The 23183-nt window shown below is 41.5% G+C and overlaps 1 protein-coding gene across 1 annotated transcript in view; it reads right to left on the bottom strand.

Annotated features, from left to right (window-relative positions):
- Nucleotides 1-3206: 3206 nt before the first annotated feature.
- Nucleotides 3207-23183, bottom strand: part of ADAM12 (ADAM metallopeptidase domain 12) — a 178135-nt gene continuing 158158 nt past the window's right edge. Inside the window, exons 15-23 of the mRNA XM_053983972.1 lie at nucleotides 18876-18984; nucleotides 18573-18771; nucleotides 15994-16071; nucleotides 13419-13527; nucleotides 12796-12931; nucleotides 12075-12183; nucleotides 11135-11317; nucleotides 5819-5931; nucleotides 3207-4519 (exon numbers count right to left, since the gene is read on the bottom strand). Of these exons, the coding sequence (XP_053839947.1) occupies nucleotides 4459-4519; nucleotides 5819-5931; nucleotides 11135-11317; nucleotides 12075-12183; nucleotides 12796-12931; nucleotides 13419-13527; nucleotides 15994-16071; nucleotides 18573-18771; nucleotides 18876-18984 (1097 nt within the window). The 3' untranslated portion in view covers nucleotides 3207-4458. The remainder of the gene's footprint in view (nucleotides 4520-5818; nucleotides 5932-11134; nucleotides 11318-12074; nucleotides 12184-12795; nucleotides 12932-13418; nucleotides 13528-15993; nucleotides 16072-18572; nucleotides 18772-18875; nucleotides 18985-23183) is intronic.

The raw sequence follows: 23183 nt of genomic DNA, 5'->3' as shown, positions 1-23183 counted from the left end.
CACTGAGAAATGCAAAATTCACGTTGCTTAAAAAAAAACCAGAAAAAATTCAGTCCTTTCCTGCAAACGCAGCATAATCTAAGATATGGCACATACAAAAGGCAACCTGTTGGATAGAACTTTTAATTTTTGCTGTGGGTTCTGGGAGCAGTGAGAACACACAGGCAGAGAGATGCCATTCTCTTCCACATTCCTTCTTTAAGGAAAGATTTTTTTTTTCCCCAGTATCCAATCTAAACATCCTCTGCTGCAACTTGGGGTCGTTTCCTCTCCTCCTGTTCCTTGTTCTTTGTCCCCTCCTGGCAGGAGCTGTACAGAGCCACAAGGTCCCCCCTGAGCCTCCTTTTCTCCAGGCTGAGCCCCTTCCCAGCTCCCTCAGCCCCTTCCCCAGTTGTTCCTAAGTACATTAAAAGCAATAAATTTAAATATGTAAGAATTAAGACGTGAAGTAGAGCAGAAAAATGTATTGCTCACCTCTACAGATGCACGTGGTCTTATACACTGCTTAAAAATAAAAGAGGGTCATGGAAATGAAAAGTTTCTTTTGTCATGATGATGATGATGATGTTGGATATTAAATTCCTGAATGAGCTGAATCCCAAGGGTTCTAAATGTTCAATGTGCTCTAGGTTTTAATTTCTCTTATAAGTGTTGTGTGAAAAGGGCAGCTGCCTGTAATTTATGGGGAATATTTATGTGTGGTCTCGTTCTGTGGAAGGATGGTCTCTGTGCAGAACGAGTTCAGAAAATGATGTTTTGCAGAGTGAGATAAAGAATGAATTTGTTTACTGTTACATGGTAATTTACAGTTAAATTGGAAACTGCTGTTATTTGATTGGAAGTTAATAAAAGAGAATATTGCCTACTCAAATGATCAGAAGAAACCAGAACTGAAACAAAGGAGAAAGCTCTGTGTCTCTTTCTTCTCTGAGCTTTTGAAAAGGCTTTTAAAATATTCCATGAAATTAAAAGGAGATACATCTTGCTACCCTGATAATTGCTAGCTTTTACAAACAATCTGGGAATACTAAACCCAAGGGACCTGATGGGGAGAAAGATGGTAAATATGCAATTTTCCTTTTGTTTACTGCCTATTTATTCATTTTCTTTGGTGTTTTGTACTTTCTGTTCTATTGATTAGCATAAAGGCAGCTTCAGGGAGAGCACTCTGTTCCTGCCTTCCCTCTGGAAAGGGAGCCTGGCTGTAGCAAAATTCCAGAGGGGGAGGCTGGAATAGGGGATGTGGGAAAAGACAGAAAGGAGGAATCAGCACAAAAAAAATCTCTCCCACCAAGATAAATTGAGACCCATAAAATACTGAGGATTTAAAGGTTGGTGTAACCTTAATTATTAAAGGTGATTTGCTGAGCAGGGAGGTCAGGAATTTATTAGGACAGGTCTGAATTTATTAGGACAGGGCTTGTGCAAGGAGCACACCTTGGATTTCACACCCTGGAGTATCCCACAGGAATTTATTTCCTTACACTGCCCTTACAGATGTAAAAACATTCACCTGCTTTCCACGGTGGAATTTTCCATGCCATCTGCATTTCTAATCATGAAGGCACTAATTAGGTGTGAAAACACCTCAAACCAGCTACTACTGATAAAATTCCCCAAAAGAGAAGAAGGATTTGATGGATCGTTTGGTGTCATCTCTTGTTGTCAGGTGTTTGTTGTCCCATTCCACCCCAAGCTACAGGTCCTTTTCTTGCCTGTAGAATTTTGCAGCAGATAATATAAATATAAATATATTTTTTGGTTTAGTTGAGGTGTTAGGGCATGGGACGGACTTGAAGATCTCTCCCAACCAAATCATTCTGTGAATTCTGTGAAATAAAAAGATAAAAAAATATAAAATTTGCAAATTGCTGACTGAAAGGATTCCCCATTTTATGGCTGTTACCTACATTGCACCCACATTTTGCTATGAAAAAAATCATCCTGTACTATTCAGTAAGAACTTTTTGTAGTGTCAAGTAGTGGTATTAGTTTTTATAGGATCTTTGGGTTTTGTTACCTTTGTTCCAGATAGAGAATTGGGATTTTTTTCCCAGACATCTAGAAATCTCAAAGTCTGGTATATAACATGTTCTTAACTGTAGGACTAAATTCCATGACACCTGCACTTGTTTTAGTAGGAATAGTTAAGAAATTTGACACATGGTGTGGATATTTCTATTTTCTATACCTTTAAGCCTGCCTAGGTTGGTCATGTTTAAGTTTATACACGTGCCAAGTCTTACCTAAGCTTCTCCTGTTAAATTCAGAACTCCTGCTGCTGACAAGAGACACTTTTTAGTCATTTCATGCCACCTTTCACTACCCACAGTTTCACCTTATGGTTTTCAGCAGTTTGCAGAAGAACTCTGATAAAATGGAAGCATTCAAAAAGCAAACTGAGATCATGTGGCTGCTGCAAATGGAGGTACTGGGGCAGGCACATTCTTCTCTCTCTCAGGATTTTTTCATAGAGGAGCACAGAGAGAAAGAAAGAGAAAACAATTTCTAATTCTGCCCCTTGTTTTTCCCATGTGGAATGTGTTTGGAGAATTGTTTACCTGGGGTGATTGCTTGGTTGGGTTCTGGTGAGGATTGTTTGAGCCTGGTGGCCAATCCAGTCCAATCCAATCCAGTCCAATCCAATCCAATCCAATCCAATCCAATCCAATCCAATCCAATCCAATCCAATCCAATCCACTGTGGCTGGACCCTCAGAGAGGGGCACAAGTTGTGAGCTGGTTAAATATGGTAGTTAGAAAAAGTAGGTTTGCAGTTTTAGTATCTCGTTTAAATTGTATATTAATGTATTATAGCACATTTATAATAAAGAAATCATTCAGCCTTCTGAACTGGAGTCAGACATAAGCATTTCTTCCCACCAGGTTCACCTGCATTTTACAATAGAGGCACCCCTTACTGTAGATACAAAAAAATAGTGTTTGAAATACAGAAATATGCAAAGAACATATAAAGCATCATTTTGGCTCCCCCAGCATTGCTGGGATGTTTGCATCCTCCTGTTGTGATTCTCCACACACGAAGCCCTGTTGCTGCTCTTGGAGGTGCTTTAAGAATTGAAATACATTTGTGAAGCTGGGGTCGATTTTGGTTTGTTCAGTCTCTCAATAAACATGAAGGTTGTGTTGCTGTGAGGGGGAATAACTGGGAAAATGAAATACAGTGACTCTTCCTGAAGCCAGATGTGAGTTTCTATCAATGCTTTTATTTTTGCTTAAGGAAACAAAAACCACAAGCAATGAGGAAACCATTAAAGGTGATAGTCCCTTCTCCCTCTGCTTCAACTGATAATTAAAAATTGTTGTTTTGCAGGTGAAACTGTTTTCAGCAGTGCTACTGAGAAGGCACAGAAGAGATCAGGTGTAATCACAGAGCAGAGATGAACTTCTTTTTTTTTTTTTTTTTTGGATAATCCAAGTCTATGTATTAAAATACACATTTTGATTTGGGAATTAAGAAACCCGGAGCAACATTGTAGAAGTTTAATACAAAACAGTAGTAAATATGCAAAATACAGGTGATAAGCAGAGCGGTGAGGCAAAAGGAAATAATATAAAAGTTGATTCTTAAAATATAATTCTTTGTAATTCTTGGCTTCCCCCCAGCCCTGGGTGTAATGCACTGCCAGTCTGATCAGGACAACAATGAGATGGTGGAATTTAATTACCAAAGCATCAAAAAGGAGATGGCACAGGGAGGCCTGATATCTGCATTAATATGTATCAACCAGGTTGTGTCTGAGGAAAATGAGGTTAAAAACACCACAGCTTTGTGATATACAGTACTTCTTCAGTGAGAGGACTTCTCCCAGGTGGATACATCCTCTTTCAGCACAGAGATTTCTGGGAGATCTCAAACAGTAACATGAAAATTGAGATTACAGTACAGCTGCAAACACAGAGTGAGCCTTTGGTTAAATGCAGGTTACAGCTTGGGTGCAGATATTGGGCATTTCACCGAGTTCCAGGAGAGATTTTGTCTTTTCACCCTGCCATATTTATTCAGAAGTTGGGTAAGAACCATCGAGATGGAGTTGTTTACACATTTATTGATCTGTACTCCTTAAAGAATAGATCAAAACTAAGAAATCTACATAGGACCAACAGAGCAGAATTATTCAAGTTCAGTGAAATATTACAAAAAAAAAAAAGGTTTCCTTTTTAGGAAAACTCAGCTATGGTAAAAATATCTACTACAGTGCACTGCACTGTAATAAATATTCAACATAAATTAATAATTTACAAGTACCTGAGCAAGTATACAGAGCACCATAGCACAGCACAGCACCAAAGGCAGTAGCTCAGAATTCTTAAAAATAATGCTGTTTTAAACATTAAAAATTCTAAGTATTGTCATAGAAATGAACTCCAGCTGGAGTTGAAAGATAGTGCAAACTTCTGTCTTCACTTTTTAAAATAAAGGTGTCAGGTTTTCTACTCATTTCACTTCCATAGTGTTGCTGGACCTGGATACGTGTGGTGGATGTCTGGGAGCAGGTCTGTTGGAAAGAAAGAAAACAGCAAATTGTTACTTAATCTCCATTTCTTTGGGTGCTCATCAATTTTGTACCTGATCAAAAATGTCAGTAATGTTGCAGAATTCCAGGTGGTCTCCAAAAGCTGAAATGTTGCCTTCAGAATATCTGACTAGAATGGACAGCCAGGAGTTTGATCAAAGTTGCTTTGTGCAGTATTTTTACTAAAATATAGGAGATTATCTTGATTCTATTTTTAATGTTTCTGAGCACTTAAGTGCTTTACTGGTAGAATTCTTGTAGCTTAAAACATCACTTTTATCTTCCTTGGAGCTCACTTTATTCACTGGAACCTGAAGAATACTGGGTAAGAAAACAGCATTGACTAAACCCACTAACATTGGGTGTAGTTATTCCATTTCCTGATTATTTTTTTTCAAACATTATATTTTTGGAGTGCACAATTTCTATGCTTTTTGAATCTTTTGGTTATTATTATCAGATGATGTCAACTGATGTTTCCTTGGGAAATGGGTGATCAGGAAATCACTTTTTTAGTGGCTGATTTTAGCAGCATTCTCAGCCTAATTCAGATGGGGGGATCTGAGGCGAAAATTCATTATTTATTGGTTAGTTTTGTAAATATGCAGCCAGGTGTTTACAGTCAAACCTTCACAGGTATTATAAATGCTCATATTCCGTGGGAGTCAGAGCAACTGTGCTGCTGCACTCCCAGTGAGAAGCAGCAGCGTGATAAGTAAAATTAGAGATGGAAATTATGTTGGAAGTGGTTGTTGCAGCAGTTCCTTGAGCCATTTTAGCCATGTTGCTGCTGAAGTGCTAAAATCCAGATGTTAGGATTGATACCTTTTTAGGACTAGCTAAAACCAGAGGCTAGGCAAAATTAAGGGAATAAAAAGGGGTTATATTTATTGCAGGGCCTTCAGGTACATTTAGGGCAGATGAAGCCCCCCAGGGCTACACCCAGAAATGGATGATAGGTCTTGGGTTTTCCCACTTTTATCAGTTTGGTCCATTTGCATATTGGGGGTTAATATTCCAATTACAGCTTCAGGTAATGAAGTCATTTACTTCAAGTTTTCTCCCCAAAAAACTCACTTTTGTTTACTCTTCTGGGGCCTGAGGCAGTGAGGTGTCCTTGACTGCCAGGCCTGGAGAGGAATTGTGTCTGCCCAAGATGGGGAAGCAGCAGCTGACACGTATGTGGAGTTAGGAGTTGCACACTGATGCACGGCAGGATTACAGACACACGGAAAAAACACACCCCAGCTAAAATCCCAAGGCACCAGGGTGAGGACTGACCTGGCAGGGGTGGCGTGGGGCAGAGCCTTGGGGTGTCCGGCGGGGCCCTGGCGCGCTCGGCCCAGGGGGTCAGCGGGGAGAGGCTTCCGAGGGGCGCTGGGCTTGGGGGGCTCCTGCAGGAAACACGAGCTCCTGTCAGTTCTCAGAGGGGACATCACACCCTTCACACAGCCACAGCTGAGATAAAGCCATAGAATCGTGGAATTACACACTGGGGTGGCTTGGGAGGGACCTTAAAGCCCATCCAGGGCCACCCCTGCCATGGGCAGGGACACCTTCCACTGTGCCAGTGATGCCCTGAGAGGCTGCCTGGAGCAGGGTTAAAGGAATAAAGAATAAAGGTTTAAAGAATAAACTCTGCTAGACAGAGTTAAAGGAATAAAGCAGGGATTTGTTAAAAGGCCTTCACAGGATACACCTTGGGCAGTACCAGAGCCCAGCCAGGGCTCCACCCAAGATGGACAATGAGTCACAAGTTTTCACACTTTTATAAGTTTTTGTCCATTTCCATGTTGGGGTTAATGTTGAAATGTTGTTGTTTTCAGAATATCTGACTGGAATGGACAGCCAGGAGTTTAATCAAAGTTTCTTTGTGCAGTATTTTTGCTAAAATAGAGGAGACGATATTGATTCTATTTTTAATGTAGATGGACCCAAGATGGACAAGGAGTAATGAGTTTTTACATTTCTGTGAGTTTTGGTCAATTTCCATATTGGGGTTAATTGTCCAATTCCAGCTCCAGGTGATGCAGTCCCATCCTCCCAAATTTTCTCTCCTCCATTCCCTGCTGTTTGCACTTTTTGGGGCTGAAGCTGTAGAGGTGTCCTTGGTTCTGGGGCTGGAAAAGGATTGTTCTGTGTGCTTGAGCTGTGAGGAGAACTTGCCAACACTTTGTGTGAAGTTCAGAGTTATATCCTAGTGCGGTACAGATTCTGGAAAATATGAAAGCTAAAACTTAAAGTATCACCAGGGTGCTCCAAGCCCCATCCAACCTGGCCTTGGACACTTCCAGGAGGCAGCCACAACTCTGGGCAAAACTGAGACCTCACCCCCCCCTTGACAATTTATTGCTAACACCTAATCTAAACCTAAACTGAAGATATGTTATGACCAGATAAGTTTAAATGAGTAAATGAGTAAAAAGTAACATATTTTTAATAAGCTGCCACTCTAATTTTAAACCAATGATTTAATACTATATTTTCATGATTTTATGACTTTTGATTCTTTGCTCTAGAACTGCAGGGTGCATCTCTACTGGACTCAATGCTGAATTGGTGGTAAATGGAAACAGCAAAGATTCAACAGATAACTTTGTAGAAGCAGTTCTGTAGAAAGGTGGGAATGCTCGACATTACTTTAAAATGGAAATTCAGATGGCCACAAAACCAAACTGGCCCAGTCTGGTTTGGATTGGGAGCATCTGTGGGATTTTTTTCGCCGTGCTTTCATTCAGTGGAATTAAAGGCTCCATTAATAAAGAACAGAAGTCATCTGCTGTCAGGCTGGGCCAGTGGCTCCTCTGGGTGGTCCCTGCCAACAGGGAGGCTTGGCTGTTTGTGCTCCTCGTTATGGAGAGCTGGGACACATTAAGTGGCTTGCTCAGGGCACACAAATCTCTCCAGTTTATCCCCAAACTCACTTCAGATCTTTCTACCACTGGAGCTGCAGAGCCATGCTTTTCCCAAGGAATTTTATTCCTTGTTTTTAGTTTGCTGTAAGTATCATTAGTAAAGTTAAAGGAAAGAGCTTACAAGCATAATCTGATTAAAGATCCTTTGAAAGATGTGATCAAAACAAGCAATCAGAGCATGAATTGCTCCTGAATAAAGTCCAACTTTTCATTATTTGTTTTGAGCATCCCTTTGTTTTTTTACTTTCTGTGGCAAATATTTGCTCTTTCAAGAAGGAAATGCAGATTGATTATCCACAGGCATTTTGATAAGGAAGAAGATACATGAGCTTAAGTAAATCTCATAGATAATAAGTTCAAATTTGCCACAAACTACATTTTAAAGTTGCATATAATGTCCACCCTCTGTTTAATTCTCTGCATAACAAGTACTAGCACTGATGGGTACACAGGCCCAACTCCTGATTTATTTATTCATTCATTTCCCACTCAAAATGTTCTCAAGTTAAACTGTCCTTAAGGAGGAAGCAACCAGGTGTTCTGACAGAAAGTGTAATGTGGCAAGCTGCTAGGAAAGGGCAAATGAAAGAAAAAAAATTAAAAAGGGAGGGAACTCTGATAAAAATGGAGCTGGAGAATAAATGATGGCTGAGATGAAGCAAAATGGAGCAGCACTTGATAGAAAGGAGATGCCACCAGGAACACACAAACTTAGGAAGAGAGGATAAGCCCTTTGAAGAAATAAATCCTATCCCCCAGACTGATTACAGGAGGGTCTCCTCTATTCTTTCTGTGCCACAGGAGAATCCAAACTTTGTGTGTTAACTCGTGTGGGGCCCTGCAGAGCCTTTGATGTGCTGGAAATCTGCAGCACAGCTCTGCCTCCCTCATTCCTCTTCCTCCACTTCTTCCCCTACAAAGCTTCAGCCCTTCATCACAAAGAGTTTATGGATGGATTTCTTTGTCCATTTTGTATCCACAACCTGGCATTTAATGCATTCAGGCCCTGCTTTGGGAGGTGTTGTGTTAAATATTGGAATGAAAAATGCAATTCTTATACTGAGCAGCTCCAAAGACATCAGGTGCATGAAATTCCAGTTTTTTTCCACTGATTTTTAAAGAAGAAAGTGAAAGCCCTCTGTGTCTACAGCCAGGCTGAGGTGTCACAGGAGAGATATTCCCAGGATAACTGGGGCAGAGGGAGCAGGAGCTGAGCTGAGCTCGGTTTTACTGAGGAAAAAGTAAAACCACTTTTTTTAAGTGGCAAAATTTTGAAGTAAAAAAGTTCTATTTCCTGGCATTAGCATGAGCTGTAAAATATGAGATATATTTTGGTAACAAGAGGATGAGAGTGTCAGAGGCAGCAACTGAATGCTAAAAGCAACAAAATCAAGGGGAAGAGATCAAATCCAAATGCCTGGACTGAAACCATGGCTAAGATAAACCTGCACTGCTCCCTTGATTCACACAGGGCTCTGCTGATTTATACTGACTGTGGATCTGGCCCATAAATAAAGACTGTTTGCCTTGCAAGAGCATTTGAAAGAATGAAAAGTTGTTTTTCAGTCAAAAGAGAATTAAATATTAAACTTGGCAAGAGCTAATTCGCTGAGGATTTTCTGTTTGGTTGATTGGTTTGGTTTATTTCATGTTGTCTTTGTTTTTTAACTATTTTACTTACAACTGAAGGAAATTTTATATAATTTACAGCACCATCCTACAGTACTGAGCATCTGGGTGACATCCTGAGTGTAGCCATGATTTTTCAAGTCCTTCCTCTTGCTGACCTTTTGGATAAGCTTCCAAGAGAGAGCTGAAGCAATACATGAAGTAGGATCTATATTTATTATCCCAAACTATTCTTAAGCTAGTTTACTACTTCTAAGCTTTGAGGAAAAAAAATTAACTTAGGAATGAAAGATTTTCTCCCCACAGAGTGTTTTTTTTGGGTCCCTCTGATATAAAAACTAGCTGTTTCTGACAATATTGAGGTTATGATATAATTTTGATGGAATCAATTCTTGCTCATTCTTTAGGCTGCCTTGAGCTGATCTGTTTGTGTTCCATGCAGAGACTGAAAATGGTGATATTTTGCTTGATGAAGGAACTGTCACAATTAATTTGAGCTGCCAAGCTGAAAAGCTTTTTGGCAATTTCAGATCTGTCAGACTTTGCTAGTGATAGTACTGCAGGTCTGATATTCCACCTGGCAGTTTGGGTGGCATTTGGAGCACAAGGATTTAGGAACATGAGCTGTAGGGGAGCACTGGGATGCTGTATGTGCAGTGAGGCTGGGGCAACTGCAGATGCAACAGAATGACAAATGGCTCCTTTTCTTTTTCCTTGGAAAGCCTTTTCTCCATCCATATTCTGCTTAAGAAACAGAAAATCACTTGCACTTGAAATCTTCCCCATGACCACTGTGAATTGTGCAGTATGTTAGAGAATACACGAAAATGAACAATGAGACCACTGGAGCTAAAGACAAGCAACAGGAATCAATATTGCTTCTGATTCCCTACAAAATTTCTTTCAGAATGAATCAGTGTTCCTTACTCCCCTGGAAAGGAAAATGACTGGGAACATGGAAAAGGGAAGACAAAAAAAGCAAATAAAACACTGATTGCACTTGTAAAAGTTGGTCTAACCTGAGTGATACAATGTTGAGACTTAGAAAAAATTAAATCTAGAAACACTTTATTTGCTGCCACAATGGACAGGGACACCTTCCACTATCCCAGGGTGCTCCAAGCCTTGTCCAACCTGGCCTTGGGCACTTCCAGGGACTCAGGGGCAGCCACAGCTGCTCTGGGCACCCTGACAACTTCTCTGGGCAGCCTCTCTCATCCCTCTTTGTTTCTGACATTTTCCCAATCCCTGTTCAAAGCCCTGCACTCCAGCACTGTCTCAGAGCTCTCTCCTCCTATCCACCACCAGGAAAGGGTCTCGAGCAGCTCTCAGGGCTCCTGCAGGGGAGAGCCTGGTGCTAACAACACTCACTTCATTTTAACCTCCCAGCACACCCAGAACAGGAGCAGCCTGGGTGCTTTGCTTAGAAACAGTCACTCCACAAGTGCCACCAAAAGGGAGCAGCCAGTGACAAGAAAAGGCACTGTTTAAAACAGACAGCTTTATCTACCCTCTTGCCCTGAGATGCATCTTATTCAAAAATAAAAAATAAAAAATATTTACCGTCTCTACTTAAACATTTGCAGTGAAAGTGTGTCTGCAGGAAATAGTGGTTTTCAGGTCTGTGCCCTGGAAAAACAGACTGTGCTTCATGCAGCCCTTGGCAGGGCAGAAGCACATCAAGCTGAGACACTTTTTGCTCTTGTGCATCACATCTGCAACGTGACTCCCTAAACTCTCTCTGTGCTTGGCACTTCACTAACAAACTGTGCAGCTCCTCTCTGCTTGGGCAGCTGGAGAGATGTGCTTGCCTCTAATGTGTTTGTTCTGTTGTCTTTTGACACTCTGCCTGGTGAAGGCAGAGTTCAGGATCCTAAATTTTAGGATCACAGCTCCACTTGCCACAAAGCAATTTTTCTACAGCACAGTTCTAAACTAACACAAAGCATAAAGGAAACACTGTGGGAAAAGGGCAGCATGAAAGATGAGAAAACACTTCATTTCTCCAGATGCTCACAGAGTAAATACTACACAGAAGAGAATCAATGGTTACCTGGGAGAACCTCAGTGAAGGATTAGCTGGCAGGGGTCTCTCAGGCCCAGCTTGGTGGCCTGGCAGCTGGGGAAGGGGTGGCAGGACTCTCTGGGGTGTTTTTAATGGTGGCACCTCGTGTGTCTTCACAGGGCTGCTGATGTCGATGATCTGGTACGGCAGCGGCCGCCTTGGGCCGTCTCTCTGGGAAAAATCATCCTTAAAGTTATACACTTCAATCATCCACCAAAGTTACACATTTCAATCATCCACCAAAGTTACACATTTCAAACATCCACCAAAGTTACACATTTCAAACATCCACCAAAGTTACACATTTCAAGCATCCACCAAAGCTATACATTTCAATCATCCACCAAAGTTACAAAATTCAATCATCCAACCAAAGTTGTACATTTCAAACATCCACCAAAGTTACAAATTTCAATCATCCAACCAATTTATACATTTCAATGTTATACATTTCAATGTTATACATTTCAATCATCCACCAAAATTACAGATTTCAAGATCTGTCCCAGAATCACAGGATGGTTTGGTTTGAGGGGATCTTAAGGACCAAACCATCCTTAAGGACCAGCATGTTCCAACCCCTGCCATGAGCAGGGACACCTCCCACCAGGGAGCTGCAAGCCCCATCAAGCCTGGCCTATTGCTGCTTTAAAATCCATGGTAGTCCCTTGCTTTTCTCTCCTAGAGACAAAATTATTTCCTTTTTGCACTGGACATCTCCACCTGTATTCAACGTGGAAGCCATAAATGAATTTTGAAGCCTAAATCCTCTCCCATTTCACTCAATGTTAGTCCTACATGATATTAAGTTCATGCAATTATTGTATTATAATAAAGCACATAATTGAGATCCAAAATACATGAGACCTTTTTTTTTTTTTTTTTTTTTTTCCCCCACTTTTTAAAAAAAAATTATTTATGGACTCACTTTTTGGATGGCTGTATTTTGTGGCTTTGTGATGAGGTTTTTGCTAACACATATGGTATGAACATGATTTGGCTCAGATGAACTGGAAGGTCTTGCTGGACTCACAGACCTGCAATACAAACATTTAATTGTTGAACACAATGTTCTGCTTTGAAACATTTTCTTAAACAGGAGCCTCTTTTCAGAATGGGATTTTGCAAGGACTTTCTGCCTGGTTATAGTAAACAAGGAAAGTAAAAATTGTCTAGCACTCCTGCAAGAATAAAAATAAATATTGATTTTTAGAAACCAGTAGTCTGTTAAATTAGCTTCTGCAATCTGTGGAAATGCAGCTTTGTAACACCCAGGAGACTATTCTAATGAATCTAACATTTAAACAGTAATGACCTCAAATAGGAAAGTTTCAGCTCACTCAGCTGAGTTTAGATAAAAGGCCACATAGTGTAATGAAACTGTTTCAGGCAAATGAAAATAAAGACAATACTTCCATTGCTGCTTAATTTTTCATCCCAGAAGGAAAGAGGGATATATTCAAACCAATACCTGTGTATTTACTGCCTATCAATGAAATTAAAGCAACCCAGGGAAAACACTGCTGATAATGGTGAATATTTTTTGTCAAGGCTGGTTCTTCCTAACATTCACGGTGATGAGAATTGCTGTGTTTACTGCTTCCTTTCCTTAAAATCTATTGGAATATAATTAGGGAAAATGGACATACCTTAATTTCTCTATTGTTGTTTTCTTGCTTGTAAACAACCACCTCATGAAAGTCTTCCTTTTGAGGTACATGATTGATCCAGCAAAGATAAGGCACAGGATGGTAATCAACACTCCTATGGTCAAACTCTTATTGTCTGCAAAAAATCACATGGAGTTAACTTCTTCCTAGGGCCTGCTCACTGCCTCACCAGGGTTTCTTTGCTATCTTCAAAAAACAAAAATCTTTCAGGAGTGAAATCATGATGGAAAGCTTTGTCATGGAAATACCCATGCTGTCATAATTTCAGTATTGCCACCCACTGCAGCATCTGGCATGCAGAGAAGAGAATTCATTTTGGTTTAGAACAGTATTGTTCATATGAAAACAGACATTATTTCCCATTGAGATTTAGTTTATACATGTACTTGTGAGGAGACTGCTTGTCCTGTCATGTCCTCAGACATAAACCAGAAACATCTCTTTGAGGTTGCTAATGTTCCAACACTCTGGGGGAAAAACTGGCACGGAATAATGAAATCCTGTAAAATTAACAATGTGTGGAAATAATTCTTTCTGAGGTTGACCAATTTCCACTCTTTATCCTGTTAAAAAAAACAGGTGGAGCCTGAATTCCCACTGACCTGCCTGTCTGATGGGCCCACTGTCCACGCTGCCACCGAAGCCTGGCTTGTCACAGAAGGGGGGGGCCCAGTCAGCCTCACAGTGACAGTTCTTTTTGTTGTTGCAGACCTGCAAAACAAGACAAATGGCTTAACATAAAAAACATCCGAGAGCAGCCCTGGCTGATAAGGGCTTCTAATCAGTGACACATCAGAGAGGAATAAAACTTGGAGAAGAAAGGAGATGTGCTGATAGCTGCCTACTGCACACTGAGGTGGCAAAGAGCAACTCGCCACTGAGGAAGAGGGATCCTAAAAACCATTATTTCTTTGGCAGGTAATCGTTGGAGTTGCCCCAGCTGACAACATCAATAATATGAGCATAATCAGACAGCTCTTAAGTTTTGTTCTCTGTTTGCTTCCAGCAGCAGCATTATCTGCCGGGTAACTCCAGTTCCTCCTGCCTGCACAGGAGAAGCAGAGCTTTGTCAGCCCCCCGAGCTCTCCTCTCCATCAAGGGCTTGCTCTGGGCCCCACATGGATTTTTCCATGGCTCCAAGATGAACCAGCTGCTGGAGTAAGCTGTGAAATGGGCTCAGGGCTGAGGAAACCCTCGGGGAGCTTTGGTATCACACCTGCACTGGCTGTAGAGACACAGTGCTCCGTGCTGTGGTGGTTTTAACAGGAGTGAGGGAAGAGCTCGTGAGGCCTGATCAACCCAGTGCCCCCTGTGGGACCAGAGAGCCCCGGGGGCCTGGAGCTCAGCACTAGCACAGCCTGATCCTGCTGCACACAGGGCAAGGAGCAGCACATCCAGGGCTGGTCCCACAGCCCAAACGCTCCTTATCTCCTTTTGCTGCTCCTCAGGCAGCTGCTGTGTGCTGAACACAGAGCTTAGCATGGAGTCACAGAACTGCCCAGGATGGAAAACTTCTCCAGCATCTTCAACCATTCCCCAGGACTGCCAAGGCCGCCCATGTCCCCAGGTGCCGCCATATCCACATGGATTTTAAATCCTTCCAGGGATGGAGACTCCACTGCTGCCCTGGGCAGCTGGGTCAGGGCTGGAAAAATTTTCCATGAAGAAATTTTTGCAAATATCCACCCTGAGGCTGCCCTGGCTCAGCCTGAGGCCGTTCCCTCTCCTCCTGTCCCTGTTCCCTGGAGCAGAGCCCGACCCCCCCGGCTGTCCCCTCCTGGCAGGAGCTGTGCAGAGCCACAAGGTCCCCCCTGATCCCCCTTTTCTCCAGGCTGAGCCCCTTCCCAGCTCCCTCAGCCCCTCCTGGGGCTCCAGAGCCTTCCCCAGCTCCGCTCCCTTCCCTGCACACACTCCAGCCCCTCAATGTCTTGTCCTGAGAGGCCCCAAACTGACCCCAGGATCTGAAGTCACATTTAGGTGCTCAAATCAATTTGTAAATAAAGATTTTGGGCTTAGGCTTGCTGTCAATAAGCAAGCACTTATCCATCACTGATCACAGCACAGATTAATAAATGAGTTTTCAGTAAGACACAAATCAGTTCACAGGAGTTTGGGTTATTCTGAACATGCAATATTCTGGCCAGGTCAGCTTGGCAGGCTTTCAGAAACACTGTGCTCCCTGTGTCTGCAGAGCACTAAAATATTCAGAGAGCTCAGACTGGCTGTGGTCATGTAAAATTAAAAAAAAAAAAAAAATTTACATTTCAAAGACAGTAAGATAATTGAAAATATACTTTGTTAAGCATTATTTTTTTTAAATTAAAGCACTGCAGGAGTTCCTCTTTACAATTCCACGAGGTCAGTTTTGCCACTGAGGAGTCACCAGAGGTTCTTGTTTGTACAGACATAAAAAATGCCAGTCCAAGCCTCTGCTCATTCCATCCTCCATGATAAGAGGCAGCACCATCAACACTGCTCAGCTTTGCAAATTCAGGGTGATAAAATAAGTTAAAGCAAATTAAAATCTTTCCTCAGAGAGGACAGTGAATTTCTATGGCTCTTCCAATGTGGCTGCCACAGCTTTTCAGAGAAACAAACAGCTCATCAGCACATCAAGGTTAATAAGGCAAAGCTTGACATAATTAACATTATCATAATATAAACTGGTTTTCAAACCACTGATATTATTAAATGATATCATCACATTTTTCATTCTGTGCCACTTTCATGCCCCAAACTCATCAATATGGTTTTACTTTTTAAAAATGTTTTTGGAAATGCTGTTTTCATTTGCCTCTCAATCCAAATGCTTCCAGTGCTCAATTCAAAAACTTTAACTTCTTTGTATCTATGGAGAAAGTGTATTTTTGATTTTTAATGGGAGTTCTTCATGATGGAGGGTCAGACTTCAAATTGCTTTGAGGATTACAAGATTCCTTTGTATCACAGGCTGTCAATTAAGAACAAGAGAATTACTGCCTGATAAACATTTCTTTGTCAAATAAAACCAATTTCATATAAGGGACAGTGGAAATGGAAATACATAATAAAAATGCATTGCAGTGACTCTGATTGATCTATTGCAGGCAATTATAGATCTCAAAGCCATTACAAAAAGTGATTTCTTGTCCAGTGGTTATTGAATGATTGTAAAAAATGTTTTCCTAGGATGTTTACCCCACGTCCATGGCACTTGGTGGCACATTTATGGACTCCAAAAACACTGGTGTTCTGGCACCGGCGGTTCAGGCAAATCTGTAAAATAAAAAAAAAGGATTTTGAACAGGGACAGAGCTGCTGGGGCTCCCAGGGCACTGTATCACTTCTTTCAGCAATTAAATATTTCCCAATATGTAAATATATAAAATTATATGGACACAAAGGACACCAGGATTGGGTCTTTTCTTATTTTCCTCAGCCCCTTTTAAATCTTTAAAAATCCAAATCTGAGCAAGTTGAATTCTGCTCTCTTGGCCAGCCCTGGTTCCACACACACTTCATAGTGTTGATGTGCTAAGTTTTTGCAAGCAAACCCTCACAGATCCACTCAAGTGGAACTAGTGGGGAGACCCTGGGGTTTGGGAGGTTTTTAAGCCAATTTAAAAATCAGTAATTTGCAATTTTTTCAGGACTAGTAGTGCACTGAGCAGGATTCCTTCAGGTTCCTGCTCTGCCTTTGTCTCTTCACAGCAGGAGATGATTCCTTGAGCAAAACGTTGGATCCTCGTGGTGTAAATTATCAGAGTTTTATATCAAGAGTGAAATATTTTTTCATTCCACTACAGAACGTGGACCCAGGGTAGGTGAATATTTAAGTGAGGTCATTGATTTTTATGGGCTCATTGTTTTCCAGGAAAACTAAATTTTTCCACGTTAAACAATTTTTTTTTGGTGTCAAATATAAACCAACCCTATTTAACATTTAATATTTATAGGAAATGGAAGTAAACAAATAGCATATGCACAGGGATAATATTCAAATTTTTTTTGTTTTCCAGTCATTGCAGATAAACTTTCCTCTGCCAATGGAGCTGAAAATTGAGGTTTAAGCAAGATGAGTGCTGAGTAATAATAACATCAAACAACCACACAACTGATGAGCATGTCAGTAATGAGAAGTAACCCCCTTCCAAAATGAAAAAAGAAGAAATTAGGACTGGAATAACTGTTCCTATGCTATGCTGACCACAAAAAAGGTCAAAAAGCCCTACACTGCACATTTTGCTCATGTTTAACTGCAGTGCAGTTCAGTAGTACTAAAAGTCAGTCACAATAATTAGCATTAAGCTGGGAATGGTGTTGAAGGAGGCGACAGGGATGCTTAATCAGGGCACTTATCCCCTGGGGAGAAGGAAAAATGGAAAGGAAATTAGAGTGAATTGGCATCAACATGCAGGCATGGAGAGAATATGGTCTGATTACAGCACTATTCACAATTCAAATATTCACAGTGCAGCAGCTCCCAGAATTCTGATCACATTAAAATGGCTGCGTTTCAAATTGTGCATCTCCAGTTGAGAAAACCCAAGAATATTTAAATTCATATTCTTAATCCATAATACAAATGCACTAATGTCCTCGAAGTAAAACATACAATTTCAGAAGTATTAGCCTGTGTATTCTATAGTGTGGATGTGTATGATTAGATAGATTAGAAAGATTAAATACTCATTAGTAAAACATAATGGGGTGCTTTCTCAGCACTGAGTTGCCTTTGAAAAGACTTTTTAGAACAGATTGACTTAGAAATGTTGTAAGGGTTGTTTTCCCGTAGCAGAGCTGTGGTTTCACTGGGGATGGATTTCAAACCTGTTCCCAGCACTGTGAGATAATCCAACGTAATTCAAAAGCATTCAGAAATTCAGAGGTTTACTTGAATTTACCACAAATTATCAAAGCACTTGTTTTTCCTCCTTTTTGCAAGCAATCCACGGAGGGTATGGAAACCTCCTTCATTTCAGTAGCTCTTGGACTGCTTTCCATTCCTCCTCCCCCTGTAAACTCATGGCTGCCTCCCATCTTTCTCAGTTGCTTTCCTCACAAAAGGAAAACTTAGGATGAGACAGCCATGTGAAATCTGGGCTGCATTCACAGTGGGTAATTCACAAAGTTTGCAAAACACAAATGCAAAAGTCAGTTTTGGTGGCTGAGCATCAATGGGTTTATAGTTTTCTAAGTGTGCATACAGAGATAGGTTTTCCTTCATGGAAAAAAAAAAAAAAGAAGAAGTGGGGAGCCATAATCAGAAGACAAAATACATTTTGAAACCTAAAGTGAAGTTAATGACAATTTTGCAATGCCAGAGATGCTGGGAAAGGGAATACATTGAACTCAGGAATTCATTAATAAGCCTGTAATGTATTTTGCTGTACTTATTTTGCAGAAAACCTCAAATCTCCATGGGCAGATACTTGGGACTGTCTTCAAAATATCAGTCATAAACTTCAGCAACTTGCATTGCCCAGAATCCCAGGATGGTTTAGGTTGGAAGGAACTTTAAAACTCATCTATTTCCAGCCTCCTGCCATGGCCAGGGACACCTTCCACCAGATCAGGTTGCTCAGATTTGCGTATGAAAAATCCATAATCCAGAACAGTGGTCAGAAGGGAGTAAAATTTGTCTCAGTCTGAGAATGAGAAGCAATTATTTTGTGGGGGAAAAAAAAAAAAAATCCCAAAATAAAAAGAAGTACAAAACACTTGGCAGAATGACGGTAGAGATGTTCCCCTTGTCTGGGAGTATTTCAGAATCTTACTTTTCCATCTTCACACTTGGTTCCTGCCAGCACCAGCCCAGGGTCAGGCATATCATCCCCCAAATACACGTGGGTGCCACGGCACAGGATCTTGCCACCCTCCTGGAGTGGGATGTTGGTTTCTATGGAAACTGCATTGGTACCAATGACGGGTCGGTTTGCTCCTCCTTGACACTGGATTTTTCCACACTTCGCATCCCTGATGGAAATAAACACAAGACAAGCAAGGAATAGGTAAATAATTTGAAATGTTCCAAGCCCTCTCCAAGCACCTGTTGCTGTGTTTGCAGGGAGAGGCCCTACCTGGGTTCACATTTGGCAAAGGAGCTCTTGGAGTCTTTCCCGCAGTTGCCGTAAGGGTCTCCTGCAGAATTGACTCTCTCAAAGCAGATCCCAGGAGCGGGTTTCGCACCTGAAACAAAACCTAATCAGAACTCTCATCTCATACAAGGTGTTTTTAATAATTTCCTTTGAGCTCTGCTGGTGCTTTAGGGGAAAGGGAGGATGTGAGCTGCATGTTGATGAGGCAACAAAACAGCGGCGCTGGATCTGCATGCTAATGGAAGAGTTTGGATGGGTGGGATTGCCAGTGTTTGTCTCTTGAGCAACAGGCAATGCAGAACTCCTTCTCTTCCAGGATTTCTCGAGGTCATAGCCCTCTTGCCAACCCTCCTAGGACACAAACACTTCTAGCAAATACCAGACAGACAAAGGCCAGCTGGAAAGTTGACTCTCTTCTTTTGCAGGAGTCCATGTTCTAGTGAGACCCCAAAGAAAATTCTTTTCAATAAAGGCCTGTTTGACTGCAATTGAGAGCAAGACAACAGAGAAAATGCAGTTTTAAACTGGGTGTAAAGATATGAGGACCTGGCATGGCAAAGGGAAATGTGCTGCTATTAACTAAGGCTGAAGGACTGGGGTGAGGAAAGGAGCCCATCCCACCTTAATCCTCAGGACATCAACTCCTGAGAGGAAAGACTAACATGGAAGAAGGGGCATTTCTGCCATGGCAGTAGAAGTGGGAATCTGGGAGTTCAGGCAGCATCTGGTTCTTATCTACTGTGATCTTTTCTGATAGAGACATATCCTAATGGCAAAGGAACTTCCTGGTGGGAGTAGGGCTGGAAAAGCTTGTGCAGGCAGATTATTCATCCCTGCACTTCAGAAGTTCAAGGGTACTATCAGAACATCTCTTCTAATGTTTTATGCACACAATCTCCTGCTCATTTCCCTCCAGATTAGAAACAATTATAGAATATCTTCTAGGGGAAGATGCATCCATTCATTGGAATGTTGAAGAGGTGAAGGCTCTGCTTCCCTGGTTTGACTGCTGCAACAATTCATTAGTCTGTGTACTGGGATTTAATCCCTTTGTTCTACACTGAAGTGTGGCTTTCATTTCCAGCCAATAATTGCTGCTTCTTGCAAGATTAAGAGGCCCCTTGTTAGGGCTCTTTACTACTCTGTATTTTCTTTCCATGAAAATAATTATCAGCACCATCAAGTCACCACCAGCATTTCAACTGCTCCAACAAGGGAGACTGGCTTTGAGCAGAAAAGGAGCTGAGGAGAAACTCTGGCTAGAACTGTGATCAGAGACCTGCTACCTACATTTCTGTACTTTTAACAGACCAGCCAAACCAAAGCAGAAAGAACTTGGCAGCAAGTGATGTGATAGCCCAAAGGCTGAGAATATCCCATTTCTACAGCACTCCTGATCTTACCAGAGACAGAGCATTTCAACTAATGCTACATTTTGTCAAATGTTTGGAGCCACTTCCAAGTGTGTATGCCTCTAACTGTGGGTAAAACATTGCATTTATTTAAGCCAGACTAAAGATTTAATTTGAAAGCCTTCAAAGAGGAAAATGTTCTTTTTTCCTTTTCTTAAAAAAAAAAAAAAAAAAAAAAAGGGGGTCAGATTCCTGGAGAAGAAAATAAAAATATGATTGTAAAACTTCCAGCCAGTGTGGATCTTTTCAGTAAAAACTCAGAGATTAAAACTTCAATTAATTATCTGCATTTCATAGTCAGAAGCTTGACTAATACTATATACTGCTGAACAGCAATCTAATGCTATTAAGGAGAAAATATTAAAACTTGGAGAGGCTTAAGATGTCACCCTCTTTCCTTCTAACATTTTTACATGCTGAAACTGGAAAATTCAGAAAGAAAGGCACAGAAGGAACGGAATATGAGCTGATGGTTCCCTGGAGAGAAGGACAAGAGCTTGAAATTCTTTGGAAGATTACGATCAAGCTTGCTGAGTTCAGAATATTTTTTCAAATCTGGAACTCTTAAAAGGGACTCACACAGGATTCTTTCAATTCTTTTCCATTACAGTTCAGGCAATAATAATAATAATAAAAAAAAAATCAACAAAAGCACCTGGACAAGGTGCTGTGCAGAAAAAGCAAAAGTTAAATTTCCATTTTCAGCATGTGGATCCCTCCTCATCTTTCCAGGGTGGGCACACTCAGTGTGCAGCTTGAGACAAACATTACCATGTGCATATTCTATAGAAGCTTTGGAAGGGCTGGGGAGGGAAGAAACATTCTGGGAGCAAGAGGCCAGCTTTTTCCAAAGCTGCTTTTTCCAAAGCTGCTTTTTCCAAAGCTGCTTTTTCTCCCACATGTGCAAGGACCAGCTTGTGCAGCCCTGGTTGTGTGCGACTGCCCTGGGTCTTGCTTTTGGCTGGGAGCCTCAGCCCAGCTCAGCTGATGCCATGGAATTGCAGTGGCTGGATGCTCCCGTGGAGCTGTTCAGCAGCAGCCCAGAGCCCAGACACGCTGTCCCCTCAGTGGAGTCCCCTCCCAAAGCTGCCAAAAGCCAAATGAATGCTCAGGTCCTGTGCTCTGACTGTGAGGGATGCAACAAAGGCTTATTCTAAAAATGGTTTTCAAAAGGGAATGCACTCACTGAACACTGAGAGAGTTTAAGGTGTTTCTCTTCCTCTTTCACCTGGTGGAAGTTTTTTTTTTTGTGTGGCTGATTTTTTTTCCTGAATTCAGAAGCCAGGCATTGCAAGATGATGGAAAGCAGCCCCCAGGATGGAAAACACATCTGCAGGGCTCAGACACTGAGCTTTAACTCCAGCTAATAACACTTGACAAGAAAAAGGATCTAATGGAGCACAAAAAAGCACCCCCCTGCCAGGCTGGGAGCAGTCTGTGTGTGAAAACACCTGGTACCCAATGATCATCTGCAGCCTGGAAACCAAAATCCAGCTTCCATTTCTGCCTTTGGTCTCCAACCAAGACACGCTGTTGCGTGGGATTCAGATGGCTGTTCCCCCTCCCCACTGGCTTCTCACAATATTTGCACTTCTTTATGGATGAAAACATATCAGAGTGTAAGATGCTGAACAGATGGAGCTACCAAGTTAAAAGGAGGTTTTCAGAGGATGCTTAAGGAAGAGAATTGTAATGTTGTGTTTCTGGAGGAAACCCATTTATCACGACTGCACCACATAAACTGAAGCAGAAAGTCTTGTCTTCCTCTATTTTATACCTCTGCAGGCAGAAGGCAAAATGATTTGTGAAGGATTTCTGGTGGTTATTAAGTGGTTTGAGCTGGATAAGCAGAGTTTATTTCACTTTGCTATTGGTAATTATAGTATCATGACCCTGTAATTAAGGTCCTGTCAGCCTTTCCATGCCAAGCCTCATTCAAGGGATGAAATCAACCCCTGGAAGCTGCAGAAGGTCAAAGCTCACCACTGCAGCTGGCAGGCTGGAGACTGTTGGGTTTTTTCCTCCAAATGTGTATATTGATGAGCCCATTTCTTTCCCTATGCAGTCGCAAAAAAATAAAATAATAAAAAAAAGAGAAGTTGCAGGGCACAGAAATGCTGTGTCATTTCAGACCTGCTGCCATAGAAAAGCACCAACACGGTCTCTTGAAAGGAATGAGGGAAATTTCTGACCATGGTGCTGATTCCATGAACAGGAGAAACATCGTCTATCACGCTGACAGCAGAAAAGGAAGATATTTCAGTTCAGTTCCCAGCTGTCTGTGGGTGGGGAGAGGGGAAGAAAACAACCTCTGACTAACAGGCTGGAGTTCTGTGGCTCAGGCTGTGCCAGCCAGCACCACGAATAACTGTGCAAATGAATATAAGCATAAAAACCACAGGTCTCTGTCGTGTGATCAGCTCATTAAATTTGTTTTTGCTGCAAAGCAAAAGTTCCACGAGCTGCCCTTGGCCTCTCTCCCCCTCCTGGTGATCCCTGTTCTATCTGGGCAAGAGCAAGATGGGGTTGAGCACTTTTTTGCATTTAAGGAGGATGATGTCACCACTCCTGAGAATATTATTTAATATCTTTCTCATCTCCAGAAGAAAAGGGCCTGGCCATAAATCTGTGATGATCAAAATAGTTTGATTTCACTGAATTCATAAAAATGCAGTGCAATGGTTTGGTTGTATATCTGAGGTGGGAAGCCCATTTATTTTATGTCTGTAGGGTTCTACCTGGCAAAACCTGCAAAGTTCTCACACAGTAACACTTATTGACAACTAAATTAGGAATGTTCCTGCCTAAACAAATTGCCAAGTCCACGTGACACATTTAAATGTGTTTTAATTATTAAATCAATGCCTGCCATTGGCTC

The sequence above is a fragment of the Vidua macroura genome, chromosome 8 (assembly GCF_024509145.1).
Source record: "Vidua macroura isolate BioBank_ID:100142 chromosome 8, ASM2450914v1, whole genome shotgun sequence".
Lineage (NCBI taxonomy): Eukaryota > Metazoa > Chordata > Aves > Passeriformes > Viduidae > Vidua > Vidua macroura.
The sequence above is the reverse complement of the archived record's forward strand: the minus strand, read 5'-3'. Positions and strand labels throughout refer to the sequence as shown.